Raw genomic sequence first — 17,366 nt, forward strand, 5'->3', positions numbered from 1 at the left:
ATACGCACTTCCTAGATTTCATCTAAGTGCCTCGTTCATAAAGTTTATCGTATTGACATTAATTTCCACGAATTAGAATACAATATGCTCACTACAATCTTAGAAGGCTTATATGGAAGTATGATTACGTGCACTGTACTTGTTTGGTCCAAAATCATCGCCTTCAAGGTTAGGGGGTGCTCCGAACACGAGGTGACGTAGACAACATAATTACCGCTGGCGGGGGCCATCGTAGGCACTGTAGGATGCAACGTTAGATCTTCCGTCTGTTCCATTTCGTACAGTTCCCCACTTCCCCGGATTTTCATGCATCCGATCATTCGAGACTGGATACACAAACAATAAATCCATGATAGTCTTGTTTTATCTAACCGCAATCACTGTGGATATGTCGTTATTAAGCTCTCCATCTAATCTCTGTCGTTTGTAGTGGTGTTCCTTTTTTTTAAGAGAACGAGGTCTCAGACTATGGAGTGCTAACTTCTTCTCAAATCTATCATGTATACTTGATCTTCCGAATCACAAGAAATACGCGTACGCATTACACTACTGTTTCGCATAAGCTCCGGTGCGTGAGCTGTTCACCAATGAATTTCACATCACTGGTCATATAGGGACTCGAAATTCAATTGAGTTTATTACTTTCATGATCTTCCATGAGTGGGGGGAGTTAGCCTATGACAGTCTTGTTGAGACCCACTTATCCAATCTCGAACGGGTTTTCATCCCAATACTTCGATGATACTACTGATTATGTACCAGGATAGCCGAGCATAATCATCATGCCACTTTTCTCGTCGTCGAATAACCCCTCTCTGACACAGATCATTAGTTTGGAAATTACTAATGAATAACCAACGCTCTACGCTATATAAACTGGTCCAGTGCTTGCCTTCTACCCTATTCCATATCATCTGCTCTGACATCTATCCGCTCACAATCAAACCCAACCAACCACAACAAAACTCCACAATGAAGTACTTCATCATTCTTCTTGCTGCTGTTGCCACAGCATCTGCTGTCGCAGTTCCTGAAGCTCAACCTAAGAGTCTCGACAAGCGGGCCTGCTATACTGCGGTAAGCAAGTTCAAAAATGTTGTTCTTCTACAAAGACTCGGACTGACCTTTCATCTTCAATAGTTTGGAGCTTGCCGAACTGCTTGCCCAAACGCTGCTTGTGCCAGAGGTGGTACCAACACGGCACCAGAGTTCTGCTGCTAAAAATAGAGCTGAACTCCTATTTGCGTAGCTAGCAACATAATTCTGAATAAATGTCGGTAGCACTCATTCCACCATTTCTAGTCTAGGGACAATTCTTCTCTGGGAAGATGGACATGGCACTCGCTAGCTTCCAAATACTACTAGAAAAGAAAATCGACTTTATTTGCTAGCCCTTTCAACAGCTCAACATGAACCTTCCTTCTTAAAGTGACTTGCGCAGATTAAAGAACAACGTACATGGCAAGCGAGAGCAGCTTACTCTTCGAAATAAACCATCTAACCACTTAAAACTATCATGCTTCAAGTACCTCCGAACAAAAGCAGATGTTTCAGCCTACTATCCCAAAATCCCACTCTTACATAACAAGGTCCTCTCTACCTCGAGACCAACTAATCAGAATGCGAAGAAAAATAAAGAGTATCCGACAAAGTACTGCTTTCCCCCCTTGAGCTAGAGAAGCCACAGTAACGTTTATAAAGTAAATGATGACATATAAACTTATGTAGCTCCGCAAGAGTTCATCTTGAAGATAGGGGAGGTGACGATCAGCTATACGACATACTCAGTTCAATCTCCCCAGATCCATATATCCAGGTACAACACCACCAAACGGAAAAAGTAAATCATCACATAACGCAACCATCATTTAGCAAGAGAAAGAAACATTTCCAAACTACGTTCGACATCAAACCCCTCCCCCCCCAACATCAAACAACGCTCTAGTTAAACCAAAAACTCACACTAAAACTTGGCGTAAGACTCCTCACATAATGCCACCACCCCACAGGAAGATACAAGCACTCGCCCGGCCCCAGTATCCCCTCTACAAACACCGCATCTTGAAATCCGGGAAAACGTTGTCGGAACTTTTTCTTTTTCTCTTCATCATCCAGCGCGACCCCCATCACAGGCTTCTCAAACCAAGATAACCTGGGAAAAACCTCCATCGCCTCATCCAGATCAATCTCACTCGTATTACTCATATCCACCCCACACTCATCCACGCTCCTCGGGTACAGACGCTGCGTTTCGCTCGGAGCGTAGAGGCGTACGTACTTGTATCCTACGACCTGCGCGAGGATATTGTGGTAAGGGTCTGTGTGTAAAGGAGATACGGTACCGGCGGGTCCAAACCAAGCGTTTAGCAGGGGTTCTTCTAGTTTAGGCACGGGCTTGATGTGGGTGAGGTGGGGGGATGGGGCGGGGTCGGTGTAGCAGTAGTCTGGGATGGTGATGTCGAGGCGTAAGGAGGGGATTTGGGCGAAGAGGTCGTGTTGGGCGAGGTAGCCGACTGAGTTTGCGGTTGAGTCTTGTGGTGGATGGAGGGGGTTGTTTGGATTGTGGAGCATGTAGGTTTCCATGAATTCACGGAAGGTAATGATGCGTTGACCCCAGCCTTCGGCGGTGTAGCTTTTTCCTACCTCGACTGGGATTAGTCTTCTTCCACCGAGAGTCTGTCTCAGAAGATAGTCTGGATTCGCCCATGGTCGCTCGCTGAGTGCAGGCCAATGTTGTATTGCATCCTTGATTATGCACGGTGTGTGGGTTTCCGTCGAGCCAACTTTCCTTTGAAAAGCTTCCAGACTGAGTTCTTTCGTTCGTTGCAAAGGATGTGACAGGACTGGTTCCGGATTGGGAAGCTCTACAGGAAACCTTTCTGGGATTGGCGAGGATTGACAGGACAAGGATAGCTTTTGTCGCTTTGAGGGGCGTTCCGAGCTTATGCCGTTGGTTGGGTACACCCGATCCAAATCAGCTCTCAATGCTGCAAACCATAGTTCCACCAGCTCTTCTCTGGAAGGTGCACCAGCAAGTATGAGGGCCATATCTAACGATTTCACAACCTCATCAATCCAGTCGCTCTCTGTCGTGCCTTGTCGCTGTTCCTCTGTTCTGCCATCTACCCGCTTTAGCACCTTCCATAGAGTCGCGTCTGTATACAATCTCCGCCAACAAGTCTTCACTTCTTTGTAAGGAACATCGTGCAGTTTCTGATACGCAAGCTTCAAGCCGAGCTCAGGATCCTCGGGAAGAAGTGCGAGTGCAGCACGTCCACATTCGCGGATGGGGTCAGACTTTTGCGGGGTAACAAGTTCCTGACGGGTTAGTTGGATTATCTCTTGGAGTGTAGGTGCATCATTGTTCATTTCTGATGAAGCGCAGCACAGTTGTAGACGACAACGGTGTAAGTGAGTGATTGTGGAAAGCTTGTATTGCTAGTGGCACGAGCTCAGGCCATTTACTACTTTTTCCGTGCCGTTGACGAGCCAAGACATGGCCAAAGTACCCGAACGCTACTCGGGCGTTAAAGTTTATTAGGCGGCGTTTAGAGTTGAACCCTGGCTTCGGTAATCGTCGTGGATTTCGCGCCTTAGCGCAGACCCATGTCGTGTCACGTTAAGTATAGCATGCTGCAGGTATGGAGACCAAAGTGCCGAAGATGCATATTAGATCCATTTATAGGCCAGTGGGCTGCCAGCTCGATGCAACTCGCAGCGGTGACTATGTAATACGATTATTGTACACGAGCCTTGTGACTCCCCTCCAAACCGAGACTCCCACTCGTAGTCCATTCCTGACACACGAGGTAGCGCCTGTGAAGCCGTCATAACCCATCAATCGTAGACCCATAAACACCAGTCCGAGTAAGAGGGATATCGAACATGTGGAAAAAAAAAGAAACCTTCAAGCAGTCATGGAAACAATAAAGCAATGTGCAGGCTATGCAAATGAAAAGGCCGCTGAGGCCGGGGTATCAAACAAGAGGAACATTAAGGATAAGAGAAATGGAGGTTATCACCCAAGCAATCCACCAGCATCCTGCAACGCAGGCGCATCACGGCTCTGATTTGTAGTGGTACGCTGAAGGGAGGTAGCAGAGGGTGCGGATGAAAGCAAGCCTCCAGGATCTTGTAGAGAAGGCACATCATAACTCGTTCGTGTTGAGCGTGTCGATGTGCGGTGTATAGGCGCGTACCGAGGAGCGACTGAAGGGCTGGGATTTGAAGTTGGAGTGGACAGGGATTCTTCCTGCTCACGGTGTCTAGGCAGCAGACCACCCAGGTCCTGCAGCTGTTGGTTCGGCCGGCACGACATTTCGAGGTCCTCGGAATGCTGAGAGAGCCGGGAGTTTCGTCGACCTTGTGGAAGAAACGCTCGCCCGGCCGACATGATTGAGTTTGAAGCTCGGGAGCCTCTTCTGGGTTGCGTCGCGAAATCGTGAGCAACCACAGAGTCTGTGGGTGAAGGGGTTGCTCCTGGTTGTTCCAGTAGACCGCCCACATCAAACCACGATACCCGTCTGCCGCCGCGGGGACTGGGCATTGGGTCTCGGATGTCATCAACCCCCGAGTGCGAGCGGTCGTCACCATGTGATACACTACCCTCTTCGTCTGGAAATTTCCAGTTGGTGTTTGCAAAAGGGCCAGACTGCCTTGAAGACTGCAAGAGGTCAAGGTTCGCCACTGGAGCCGGTCTGGGTACGCTTGGCGTTTTTTCCAAGAGCTCGGGCTTGGTCCTATAACCCAGTGATCGTGCAAGGTCTTCATCGCTGCTGCGGGGCTGGTCTGTGAAGCGACGCGATGACCCTCTACGCTCGGTGCTGTCAGTAGTCGAGGGCGCCTTGAATTTTGGTTTCTTGACACCTCGATCGCGAAGGAATGATCCTAGGATGATTGCGTTGGATACGATGGCTGCAGCCAGGATTTCAGAAGAGGCAAACACAGTACGGAATTGCTGAAGGCCCTTCTTCTCAATGACTAGAGGCATGCGAGCCCCGGTGACGATGATGAGACCAAGCGATAGAGAGAACAGTGCCACTAGTGAGATCTTGCGCTTCAAAGGCATGCCTGAGCGAACGATAATAGGAATCGGAAAGGCAATCAGGAGAATATCGGTGACGATATCAGCAATGCCCATAGTGAGGAGCTGGGCGTAACCCTGACGACACTGCGGACCCGGATCGGGAATGACTTGCCAGTAGTGAGTGATTGGACGACACTCAGTAAAGGTAGCAATTAGAACCATGAAAAAGGTAACGACGAGGAATATGCGAATACCGCGCAGTCCCCATTCGTATCCCTTTTTCCAGAAGCGCTCTGTCAAGCGCTTGAGGAACTCTGAAACAGTGAACTTGGCCAACCAGATGCTATAGAGGCATTAGTTATGCTATGGATGAAAAGGTTGGCGATACGTACAATAGCGCGTAGAAGATCCTGGCTGCAAGGACCATGCGCGAGCCAATTTCTCGATGATGAATTCGAACTGGGTCTGTCAAGTTGGTAATATCGACATTGTTTGTGCCGTAGATCAAGACAACGTGCACAAAGCCCATGCGCGCAAAGAGGGGAAAGATGCTGAGCGCCATGACCTTGTCTTCGCGGAACAGGCGTTCATTGCGAATGTAGCGGCCGGACAAGCGGACGCCTATGATGACAGCGGAGAAAATGGTGCACCACCAGCTATACAAGAGCGTGGGATTGTTGGTCAGGCGAGTCCGGGGCTCTGGGGCAGAAGGGCTGTACAAATTGCGCGGTATTATCATGATGCTGTGGAGCAGTCCTCACAGACTCTCGCCTCCGCAGAGGGGGGAGCTGTTTGGAGGTCGCGTGCTCAGTATCGATTGTGGGCGAGAGCGATGGCGGTGACGGATGCGGGAGTGTGGGCTGAAGGCGCATTGACCATTTCGGTATTGGGGTGATGTTGGTGGAGTACCGAGGTCCCGGGAGCGCGGAGCGGGTATGTTGCGAGTGAGTGAGTGAGTGCCAGGCCAAAGGCGGTGGTTGGGCAATGCTGAAGACGTAGACGATGGGCAGCAGAATGGCAGACGAGGATGAAGAGGAAGGAGAGGCAGCAGCAGCAACAGCAGCAGGGCGGCAGGTGACGGGGCTGAGGGTCGGAGGTGTGCGTGATAACCCAAGCAGGCGCAGTGCAAGTGAGTGGGTCGTTATCGCAACGGCAGAACTTGGCCAGGATTCGGAGGCACGCCACAAAATCACTACAGCCCGCGTCTGTGGTTGAAAGCGCGCACACTGCCTGATGCCGTGCGGTGCCAATGTTCCCCCACCGAGTTTGGATCCAGATCCCGGCGAGTGCTGATAGGCATGGGTTTGGCGTGTCGGGGATCAGTGGGATGGCATGCGAGGCGAGAGGCTGGGAGCGGGTTGGGACGTGTTGGTGCAGTCAACGGCCGTCTTGTCTCGTGTCGTGTCCGGGTTTTGTCGTGTGGTCGAGTTGCCCCGAAGTCAAGGGCCGTGGTGTCGGTCGTTTATATCACATCACCCCGGAGGCCACCTGCATGGTGCTAAGTACTGCTACAGCTACTGGGTACGACGAGGGCGCCATGGCGCTTGTAGGCTCCGTCTGCAGACAATGCAGATGGACGACTGGGGCAGGCTGACGTGGAGGCGGGGGGTCAAACACGCCTCCGACCTGGAGGCAGCGGGCGGTGACGGGTTGGGGGCTCGATGGAGTATTGGCTCTCAGGCGCGGCCGCAGCGCCAATTGGGGTAGAGGACATAGTCGCAGCAACCTACATTGGCGGCACAGAGGCTTGGGAGAGAGCTGGACCACGACAAGATCCGAGGGCCGGGATCGGGGTGTGCCGGGCGGTTGGATGGCTGATGGGGGGGGGGAGCGTGAGTGTGCGCATTATCGCATCAGCAAGTCGTGTTGTCATTGCGGGTTGGCTATGGCTACGCGTGGCGCATCTGCGCAGAGAAGCCGGGAGGGTGATGGCGACGGCGACGGCGGTGGCTGCGGCGAAGGCGCTTGTGCTTGTTGCGTGAGGCCCCTCTCGTCTCGTTTACCCCCCCACCCCACCTCCATCGCTGGGCAGTCGCGTGGGAGGGAAGGGCTGGCCTGTGCGCCTGCCTGATGCGACGATGAATGAGACCCTGACGGACCAACTGAACTCTCCTCCTGCCCCGGCGCGGGCCTTCTGTCGGCTGTAATAATCGCCCGAGCCAGGGAAAGAGAGGAATAAAGTACTACCGACGATGGAATAGATAAACTTGATGAACCGCGATCGGAGCCCCGGGCACCGAATCTCGCTGTCTGTCGTTGACGAGCTCTTGGGGTGCCTGAGAACCCCGCGCGAGTTGGCAGTGCTGACGGTTCAGGGTGACTTCCCCCTGAGTGTGAGTGTTGTTGTGCCTCTCTATCCGCACCTTCCTTTCACAGACGATTGCGATTGCTGCCATTGCCGTCGACGTATCAGCGCCCACACCGGCAGCCGTCGTGGCAAGGCGGGGGTCTGCTGTCGGATGAGGAATAACTTGCCCAAAATCCCTCAACCCGTCTGGTATTAGTGCATGAACATAGCTTACACAGTGCTAAGTATACATACTACATACATATAGTACATTCATGTGTACATGTACTATGTATACATAAGCACCGGACATGCAAAGCAGGTGACAGGCGAGATGGTGATCTACGCAGGGGGACGTGCACCTCGTGCCTGGTGGACGAAACCACGGGCAGGCACAATCCACGCGTACCTGCCAAATCACGCCCAAGCATCAAAATCAACCCAAATACACAATAGTACACATACAAACACCCAACGTATCTCGTCCAAGACCAGGCGTGCAGCAAAATCTATTTCAACAGCGTCATGTGTGCACAATATGCCATGGCGTCATGTGAAGACATAGCCGTACTGCTAAGCGCGTTGGGCCCGTCTTTCACATGTGAAACCGCCCATGCTTGGGGCTGGCACGTGAGCACCTTCCGTCACTCGCCCACAAGCAAATAGCAGCAAGCACTGCAAATGCGACTGCAGACAGCGCGTGCGGCTGGCACTTTGCAATGGCAATGACGAATGGTCTGCAGAATGAAACCTGTAGCTGCTCGAGGTACGTCGTCCAGGCCCGCGGAAACAAATCACAGCAGGCCCAGCAAGTTCCATGTGGAGCCATATGACGTTGGAGTGAACGCCCACCAAACTGTGCACACGACAGTCTCAGAACAAAACCAACCCAGCTCCTCCGCGATCTCTCCTTTTCTCCTCAGACCCCCTTTCGACCTTTTTCCTCCCCTCTGAAATTAATACCTGCCTGAAACTGCAAATATCCCCCCCAAGCAATGTCCGGAGAAGCCCCACGTGTGGAACTCAACAGCACAGATCTCGATTTCGACCTTACCGCACCCGTCAACCAGAAGCTGTCCCAGATGAACTCTGACGCTGCCCCGCTGCCCAACGGCAACGCAGACCACAGCCTGCCCAACGGCGCGGTCCAGACAAACGGCTCTCTCCTAGATTGTAGGGTGAGTGGCACAGAATGACCTCGACCATTTGCCGAGACGCAAGCTAACGCCATACATCACAGTCTTATCTGCGGCCCGCACCACACCCGAATTCCTAACCTGACACACACACAGCTGCCTCAAACGCCATCAACGCCGCAAACAACCACTCCAGCGTGCAGAACATTAAAAACACCGTCATGAACGGTAAGGTATGTACACTTGCCCCGCACTTTCCGCTTTTCACAACCAGCTCACGTCCCATGCAGTTTCCGAAGGTGCCCGCACGCACACGACCAGTAGCTAAATTCCGCAGGACCCGTTGCACAGAACGTCAAGGCAGAGGGCGCAAAGACCCGCGATGAGTTCGCGGATCTTGCAAACTCAAAGACCATTCCCGACGAGAAGACGGCGACTGGTCAGAACCTAACTCGTAAGTCTACGACGAGCTCTCACTGCAACTGCACAGCTAACCACGCTCAGACTACCACAGCATGTTCTACCGCCTCCTGAGCTGGAAGAATCCCCGCGCCACCGCCATCGCCTTTGCCAGTACCGTCGTCTTCATCTTCGCCTCACGCTACCTGAACCTGATCCGCTACATGTTCAAGACTTCGTACATGGTTCTTGGTGCTACTGCTACTGCCGAGATCGCGGGGCAGCTGACCATTGGACGTGGCCTCACCTCCCAGTTTAGGCCACGACAGTACTTCACCATTCCAAAGGCCTCGCTCGAGCGCATGACGGATGATTTCGAGCAGTTCATCAACTTCTTCGTCATCGAGTCTCAGCGTATTGTCTTCGCCGAGAACGTCTACGTCACTGTTGGCGTAAGTAGAGCTCTTGAACTGCCGCTGCACATGCAAGATGTTGTGACTGACTTGTCCCTACTAGGCCTTCTTCGCATTCCTCATCTCGTACTTCCTGATCAAGTGGGTTCCTCTCTGGGGTTTGGCTCTGATCGCGACGCACATTACCTACCTCGGTCCCCTCATCTACATCAAGAACAAGGACGTCATTGATGCTCAGTTGGAGAAGGGCTACACCATTGCCAACCAGCAGGCTCAGCAAGTCAAGGGTCTCGCCAACCAGCATGCTGAAAATGCCATGAAGACTGTCCAGGGCTACACACAACAGGCTACTGCTAAGGCTCAGGAGCGGGTCAACCAGTACCGTGGACGTTCCACTTCGCCAGAGGTCAAGAAGCAGCCCTTGCCCAGCGTCCCCAAGCACGAGCCCATTGCCGAGTCATCTTCTGAAGAGGAGGATGACGAGCCAGTTGCACAGGCTGCCAAGTAAGCTGTTCCATTGCGGCTATTGTACACTGAGTGTCTTGTACGTTGCGTGCTTACCCCGAAACTGTTTGCGCGTCCAACCTTTGAACATGCTACGACCACTCTCTCGCACGCACTCACAGTCTGGATGACTGCGGACGAAATACGGACGGTGCCAGTTTCGACATTTGAGAAGCCCGGAAATTGGAAACAACGCTAGCCACTGTACATGCCCTTTCTCAAGAACCTTTGTTTTTCGTGTTTCTAGTCTAGCGTGTCAAGTATTCCCTCTGCATTCACCAGCTTTTGTTTTCACGGCCTTGTTTCTTGTGGGTGGGGTTTGGGCATGATAATCATGGCAACATGGGAGTTTTAATCAAAATTGTCCTTTAGTGATTGTCGTGTGCCCAAAATGGTGTGAATTATGCGTGACGGCATTCGGACTTTTTGGTGGTGGTGGTGAATATGTGTCTGATGCCCCGCTTAATAGTCGTAATGCCTGAATGTAAGTATGAGAACGCATGTAGTGCTGACGTCTCAAACATAGCCTTGATGCAGACGCGCAATCTATGCCTGAGCAGAAGGTGTACCTGTCCTTTTACATGTTTTCCTCGAAGAATGCCCATGCAGCGTAGATCCGGGGAATGTATGCAGGCTTGTCTAGCACAATCCATAGTCTGTGCCAAGTTGTAGATATACCTGGATGGTATGTATGTACTTGGGTGGAGAGTGGTAGATCGGCGGCTAAGTGGAACCTGGCCAGTGCACAAGGCCACCGATTTGTTGCGTCAGTTTCAGCACAGCCACTTGGCTCGGGGCCACTTCGCCTCCTCCTTGTTACGCTGCCGCCTATTCCCAGCGCTGACCTTGAAGACCAACAACATCCCCCGCCCGTCAGCCGGTCGACCCATTCTCTCTTTTGTACCTGGTTTTCCTTCACCTACTCTGACTGTTTATTTCTGGACCAAGAACTGTTTGTTGTTTCTGGCATCTCAGCATAGTGAGCAGCCACCATGACTATGCTCGTTGAGCTCACTCGTCGCGCCGTCTCGCACCCGCAGACGGCGGCGTTTGTCAAGCGCGCTGTGGCTATCAAGCATGGCGACGGAGAGGAAGTCGAGCTTCCTACCTGGGGCATCGTAGTCGTCTACCTGACCGTCTTGGTTGGTAGCATTGCCTTCAGCCTCGTAAGTACTCCCCTGTTCAGCCTCGTACTGTTGAGGCCATGAATTAACAACATACTCCTAGGTATCCTACATGCTGAACCATGTCATCACGTCCCTCAGCATGGTTGAGTCCCCCATGGCCGCCATCACTGTAACGCCCTCCGCCCAGGAGCCCTCCGCCAAAGAAGGTGAGAAGGAGACACTCCTTGAAACCGGCCCCACGATCGCCCTCGTCAACCAGAAGCCCATCACCTCGTCCATCCGCGCCACGATCCGCCACCTGGTCGCCAACGCCGGCCGCTTCGCACGCTTCAGGGGATACAGAATCCACATTGTGTACTCGCTCCTTAACAGCCTCGTCTTTACCTTCTTCAACGGCGCCCTCGGTTTCTTCCCCGGCCAAGCCATCATCAGTGCCGCCCTCTCCGGCGCCATCCTCGCTCGCATCCACGCCGCTTGGACCCACAAGGTCGTCAGCATGCCCACCGAACAGTCGTTCTGCCAGCGCATCCCCAACAAGAGCCACTGGAAGACGCTGGCTCTCCCCGCTGCTGTTGCCTCCGCTATGCCGTACATCAGCATGTACCTCACCGTCGGTCTGGTCATGCTTCTCGGTTTTGATGACATGGAGCCCGTGACTACCTGTGCGCAGAAGATGGGCGTCATCGCGCGTGTCCTTGGTGTCGCCATCTTCGCCATCACTTGCACCCTTTTCCTCTGCCTCCCTGCTCTCGTCACCCGCGTTCGCATCGAAGCTTCCATTCTCCCTGACGACCAGGATACCATTGTCCCCTTTGACCGCACTTTCGGTGGCAAGGTTGTCAGCCAAATGATGGGTGGAACTGGTGTCGTGGGCTTCCTGGATGCCTGGAGGTCCTTTAACTGGGAGGCTCGTCGCCGTCTTATCAAGCTCTACACCAAGAACTTTTTCATCCTCGCCGGAATGATGGTTGTCTTTTTCCACGTTGTGGCCTTTGAGACTTTTGCTATCATGGGACCTGCCATTGGAAAGCTCATGGCGCAGATGAAGCATGATGGTATGAACGGTGGTGCGTAAAGGGTGGGAAGTGAACGAGAAATATTATTTTTGGTATCAGAATGCATATGTTTGGGACGGTGGTGTTAGGTTGGTGAGTTGTAGGATTACGGAGCCCTCATTTTTCGCACACCCCCTTTTTTTTCTTGTTCTTTTACGCACATGGATATTCAAGCAGAAAATATTAGATATTGGAAATAGCAATATACAGATGAATGAGATATTATCACATCAAGTCTCCTTTCACCGAGTATACTTTTTTTTCATCTGCTTTTATTGTTTTTTTTATAGTTTGTAAGAATATCTATTTCATCACCCTAGCCCCATCCATAACCCATATATCCCCCCTCCCCCCTCCCCCTTCAAGACCCGACGTGGAAAATTGAAAAGAAGATGAAGAAGAAAATTGAAGAGAAATAAACACACTTTGCCGTAGGAACTCGTAAGTTAACGCGCCAGCATGAGAAGAGTAAAACAGATGAAAAGAAGGAAAAGAAAAGAAAAAAAATTCTATGCAAACGCCGTACGCTATGCCCTCTGTTTGCACCCCCCAAAAAAATACGGGTTCTCGAAAAAAGATAAAAAAAAACATCAAGAAGCATGACAAGATGAAGAATAAGGGAGAGAGTTGGAAACGTATAATGAAGCATAACACGTAATGAATCTCTTCATTCCTTTTTCGCTTTTCCCTTTTCCCGTCATACTTTTTCTTCATTTTCCCTTTCTCAAAAGACGACTTCCGTTGTTCTCGTTTCTCTTTATGTGTCCCTGGTTCGACTTTTTTTTCCATCGCTCTCTCTCTCTTCACGTTGAAAAGAAAGGAAAGGGAGGGGGGGTACGCCAAAATGCTGTACAGAAGAAAAAATGTCTAGGATAAGAGTAAAGAGTTGAAAGTGGAGAATGCTTGCTCTTTTTCTTGCCTCAGGGTTTGGAAAAAAAGACGGAATTTTTGGTTCAAAGGGGGGGGGGTTGTTCCCTAATCCATGTTTCGTGCTTATTGATGCTTTCGGGGTCAACGCTAAAATGCGTTGGGGGCGAGTATGACTCGCCTGGAATGGGGAGTGGGGAAGAGTGTACCAAGTGCTGCTGTGCTTCCATTCAGCGTATGAGGATAAATTCCTGGATCCCAAGTCCACAGGTAATAATAGGTTTTGCTTGCTTCAAGCCTCATTCCCCCCCTCGTCAACCTATAGACACACTCTTCGCATGTTCATGCATCTTAACAACCTTTTGCACTTCGTCTTCGCCTTTAACAACTGCAACTCCCACATTGATACCTCGTGACTTCTCACTGGTACTATCCATGTTGAGAATGGCATTCGCCTCGGCAAGTCGCAGTCGTTCTTTTTCGGCTTCTAGTTCCAGATTCGCTTTGTCTTGTCCAGTCACCACTCCCTTGAGAATGACTTCGAGATCGGCTAGGCGGACGGGTTTGATGAGGAAAAGGTTGATGCCACTGGAGTTTGCTTCTTGTTGTATGTCGGTGTCTGCTACACCGGTAAGAGCAATGATGGTGACCTTGGGAAGATTGTGACGAATCTCATGAGCGCGGATTTGACGAGTTGCTTCGAGTCCGTCCATGACGGGCATATTGATATCCATAAGAACAACATCGATGCGGGACTCTTCTTCGTTATTAGCGGCTATGTAGGCTTCGAGTGCCTCTAGACCGTCGACTGCGAGAGTGTGTTCGTGGCCGAGTTTGTTGACAAAGGTGCGGAGGAGGCGAAGATTGATGGGATTGTCGTCGACGCAAAGACACCGTAGAGCCCGAGTTGGCTTCGCATATTTTGACGGCTTGATAGGACTGTTGTTGACCGACCGTATCTCCGGAGCACTGCTAGCGCTGGTGAGCTGTGGTCGACCTGGTTCTATGACGTGCAACAAATCAGTGCGTTTGGGAAGCGCGCCCTCCTTGAGCTGAAAGTCAGTGACCTGAGGCAGGGCTGGATCACTGTTGGTCTTTTGTATATTTGTTTGCTTGGCGTGACGGCCAAGACATGACGAGAGAGCCTTTGCCATCTTGTGCGGGCCTACTGGCTGACTGATGCATTCAAAAATCATGCCTGGGACTGTAATGGCTGTGGTTGATTGTGCAGCTGCGGCACCTTGGCACACAACAATGACTGGCGTCGCAGTTTTCTTGCTAGGACACTGGCTGTACTGAGTGCGCAGGGTCTTTGCACAGCTTTCAGTAGCAATAATCATATCCGGTTCCCCAGTGCTGACGCCTTGTTCGAAGCGTTTCATGCCGAACCAATCGGCACAGAGGCTAACCAATGCCTTCAAACACAACTTGGAAGCATTCTTGTTCTTCAGGTCCTTGACGAAGTACTCCTCTGCTTCATTGAAACCATCAAAGCGGACTGTCAATCCCTTTGTGCGCTTGGAAACTTCCTGCAAGTGCATGTCCTTTTCACACTCTGGGGCAGTGGCGCCAAAACTTGGAGACATGCGCGACTCTTTCAGAGGACACGTGACTGTGAATTTTGTACCACGATCCTTCTCACTTCGCACCTCGACATCTCCTCCAAGAGATTCTACAATTTGCTTGACAATTGAAAGACCCAAGCCGGTACCCTGGCTCAGAGGATTCTCCTGAGCAAAAGAGTGAAAGAGTCTGTTGTTGATGTAGTCCTCGGACATGCCAATGCCAGAGTCGGTGACCGAGAACTTGAACTCGCAAGTCTCATCCTCGTCTTGAAACTTCCGCTTGACCTCGAGCTTTACCTTGATGTAACCGCCAGGCGTATACTTGAGGCTGTTTCCAAACAAATTCATAATCACACGTCGCCACGCTCCAGGCTGGGTACGGAAGACATAGTTGTCGCTCTGATTGATGTCGAGAATGATGGAGATTGGCCGATTATTGACCTTGGATGCAGTGAGCTCATACGTCTGAGCCGATGTCTTTGCATATGTGTAACCAGCAAAGACACTCTCAACCACGTCCTCTGTCAGTATGCTCATATCAACATCATTGATAAGCGTCATGATATCATTGGTATGAGCTCTGCCAGGACTGATAATGTGCTTGGCACTCTGAGTGCGCTTCTTTTGTCGTTTTGAGACGCCGCGTGTCAAGTTGTTGATCTTTGCAAAGTCGAGGACCTTGATGGGGTCAGCATTAACAGGTACGTGCCAAGGATGTTGAACTTACGTGGTTGATGGTCTCCAACAGGGTCTTGCCGCAAGTCTCGATTGTCGCAACGTGTGATACTTGTTGGTTATCGAGAGAAGAGTCCTTGAGAAGGTCGGTCATTCCAAGTATGCCGTGCTAGAAGAATGCAATTAGCTTGACTGTTATAATGATTTGTTAGTGATGAGTACTTACCAGTGGAGAACGAAGCTCATGACTGATGGAAGAGATGAAATCGGCCTTTGCAGCGTCTGCCAACTTTGTATCTAGACGAGCAACTTCGGCCATGACAAAGTTACTGAATGCTGCTAGATAGCTCAGCTCCTGCTCAGTCGTGAAGATGCGCTTGGGCTCGGAGCTCCATATCACCGCCGTCGCAAACCATCGCTCACGGTGCGGGTCCCACAAGGGGTACAGAATGAGACTTCGCGCAGTAGGAAAGACTCTTCTCAGGTATGCCTCGTCATCCAAACTTCTCGACGACTCGGCTTTGCGAGGAGTACCAAAGGGGAATCCATCGGAAGACTCAAACTCGTCCAAGCCAGTCGAAGGAGAATTAACAGACGGGGTCAAGGGGTCCATGTCAAGATGGAAAATCTGGCCATGTGGATAGAGGCGGAGCAGGTGTCGCAGAACGCTTTCGGAGATGCATTCGCCCGTGTTTGGCAAGGATTTGTTATCGCGATCAGTCTTGCAGAGAGCGGCGCCGAGAATATCACAGGGCTTGTCCGGTTCGGGAAGCTGGTCCGGATCGAAGTCATCGTCAACAAGACCGCCGAAAGTACTGATCTTGGCATCGAAGAAAGCCACGCCCTCTGCCTCTGTCGAATCGACAATCATGTTGGCAGCGCGCGTGAAATGTGCCCTCAACTCCGGGGCCGCCCTGTCCTTCTGATCGGGCTTGGGGAAGTCCTTGGTGGAGGTGCATGACGTTGTGGCGGTAATGTCGGGTCGGACGGGCTCAACGACTTGACTGGGTCCCAAGGCAGTAAGCTTACTGGTGGGTGAACTTGGCGTGTATGGTGGCTGGTGGGTAGGCGGCACACTGTCGTTCGTAGGGCTACGGGCATCGATGTCAATGTGACTGTGGCCATTAAGCACAGGTGGCTCCTGTCCGGTGGGTGTGGTGGCAGCAGGACGCTGGCGTTGGGCAGCGATTGTCTCCGTCTGATCAGACCAGGACTCGGATTGATCATTGTCCCACGGATCTTGGGCCCAGTTCTCCAGCCCGCTCTTGCCCTCTGCAAACGAACCCAGACTCTTGACCATGATCTTTGCCCTACGGTGGTCTTCAGCCGCCCTCGTTCTCTCCATATGGCGCATGACGGTGCCGGCCATGCTCTTGAGAAAGGCCAATTGGTGAGGCGTCAATCCATCCCGCGGCTTCTCATCGAGAACGCAGTAGGTGCCAATGCTATGGCCCGTAGGACTGCGAATGGGGACGCCGGCATAGAAGCGCGAGTAGGGTGGGCCCTTGACAAAAGGAAAGTCGCAGAAGCGCTTATCCTTGCTCAGGTCGTTTACGACAAGCGAGGGCAGGTCACTGGGGTCGTCAAAGGGCAGCGTCGTATACTTTGGGGCGAGATTGACGGTGTAATTGCACAGGCTCTGCTCCTTGGGGAAGATGGTGGTGCCAAAGCAGAGGCGGTCATCGTCAAACTCGGGCTCGCCCGTGTCGAGGGACACGGTTTTGGTCGCTTCGGCGAGGAGGAAGCAGTCCTTGCGGTCGAAGAAGGAAATGAGGCAGCGGCGGGCATTCAGGCGCAGGGCGCCCAGCTGGGCAAAGGCCGTGAGGGCCTTATCGTCGGAGACATGGGGGGCATAATCGAGCGTGGGCGGTGGGGTGCTTGGGGGCGTCTGTGATTGCGAAGCGGGCGAGGGTGCTGGTGAAGGCGACGACTGGCGACTGGCGGGGCCGTCAGTGTGCGGGCGCTGGAAGCCCGGGCGGGGGTAGTAGCTGGGCGGGCAAGATCAGTGCCAATTCACTCTTTCACATGCACCAAACCCGGGCACGCACGTCGCAGGCAGTGGGGGCGTGGACGAACCGGTAGAAGGCCTTTTCGCGCTCCTTGGCCAGCTCGCTGTGGTCGATGCGCCTGCGTCGACGGGCTTGGGAGCGGGCGAGGGCCTGGTCGTGGGAGTCGGACATTTGGGGGGGGGATTGTCGAAGTGGAGGAGAGGGCCAGAGACCAGAAACCAAAGACCAGGACCAGGACCAGGACGACCAGAGGTTTTTGTGGAGAAGGGGCTTGTCCTACCCATGCGCTGCAAGCCACCCATC

At 52.2% G+C, this 17,366-nt stretch overlaps 7 protein-coding genes across 7 annotated transcripts; 3 read left to right on the forward strand and 4 right to left on the reverse strand.

The window, feature by feature from the left end:
* Positions 1-972: 972 nt before the first annotated feature.
* Positions 973-1,221, forward strand: COCVIDRAFT_33958 (hypothetical protein; the record flags this gene model as incomplete). The annotated part of the gene is made up of 2 exons (XM_014705460.1): positions 973-1,077; positions 1,141-1,221. The coding sequence occupies 2 exons, from the start codon at positions 973-975 to the stop codon at positions 1,219-1,221; spliced, it is 186 nt and encodes a 61-aa protein (XP_014560946.1).
* Positions 1,222-1,941: 720 nt separating this feature from the next.
* COCVIDRAFT_87792 (hypothetical protein) lies at positions 1,942-3,369 on the reverse strand (the record flags this gene model as incomplete). The annotated part of the gene is made up of 1 exon (XM_014705461.1): positions 1,942-3,369. One exon carries the CDS (start codon positions 3,367-3,369, stop codon positions 1,942-1,944), a length of 1,428 nt encoding a protein of 475 aa, XP_014560947.1.
* Positions 3,370-4,018: 649 nt separating this feature from the next.
* COCVIDRAFT_87818 (hypothetical protein) lies at positions 4,019-5,765 on the reverse strand (the record flags this gene model as incomplete). The annotated part of the gene is made up of 2 exons (XM_014705462.1): positions 4,019-5,369; positions 5,419-5,765. The coding sequence occupies 2 exons, from the start codon at positions 5,763-5,765 to the stop codon at positions 4,019-4,021; spliced, it is 1,698 nt and encodes a 565-aa protein (XP_014560948.1).
* Positions 5,766-8,308: 2,543 nt separating this feature from the next.
* On the forward strand, positions 8,309-9,769 carry COCVIDRAFT_87801 (hypothetical protein; the record flags this gene model as incomplete). Its single annotated transcript, XM_014705463.1, has 5 exons — positions 8,309-8,486; positions 8,606-8,677; positions 8,787-8,903; positions 8,954-9,300; positions 9,365-9,769. 5 exons carry the CDS (start codon positions 8,309-8,311, stop codon positions 9,767-9,769), a joined length of 1,119 nt encoding a protein of 372 aa, XP_014560949.1.
* A 15-nt stretch (positions 9,770-9,784) lies between these two features.
* On the reverse strand, positions 9,785-10,003 carry COCVIDRAFT_87687 (hypothetical protein; the record flags this gene model as incomplete). Its single annotated transcript, XM_014705464.1, has 1 exon — positions 9,785-10,003. A coding segment is annotated over one exon (219 nt), but the record flags the coding sequence as incomplete, so codon positions are not given.
* Positions 10,004-10,757: 754 nt separating this feature from the next.
* COCVIDRAFT_33962 (hypothetical protein) lies at positions 10,758-11,967 on the forward strand (the record flags this gene model as incomplete). The annotated part of the gene is made up of 2 exons (XM_014705465.1): positions 10,758-10,931; positions 10,993-11,967. The coding sequence occupies 2 exons, from the start codon at positions 10,758-10,760 to the stop codon at positions 11,965-11,967; spliced, it is 1,149 nt and encodes a 382-aa protein (XP_014560951.1).
* Positions 11,968-13,128: 1,161 nt separating this feature from the next.
* On the reverse strand, positions 13,129-17,234 carry COCVIDRAFT_33963 (hypothetical protein; the record flags this gene model as incomplete). The annotated part of the gene is made up of 4 exons (XM_014705466.1): positions 13,129-15,057; positions 15,107-15,223; positions 15,281-17,042; positions 17,131-17,234. The coding sequence occupies 4 exons, from the start codon at positions 17,232-17,234 to the stop codon at positions 13,129-13,131; spliced, it is 3,912 nt and encodes a 1,303-aa protein (XP_014560952.1).
* Between the last annotated feature and the right edge of the window lie 132 nt (positions 17,235-17,366).

The sequence above is a fragment of the Bipolaris victoriae genome, assembly GCF_000527765.1.
Source record: "Bipolaris victoriae FI3 unplaced genomic scaffold scaffold_8, whole genome shotgun sequence".
In the NCBI taxonomy this organism is placed as follows: domain Eukaryota; kingdom Fungi; phylum Ascomycota; class Dothideomycetes; order Pleosporales; family Pleosporaceae; genus Bipolaris; species Bipolaris victoriae.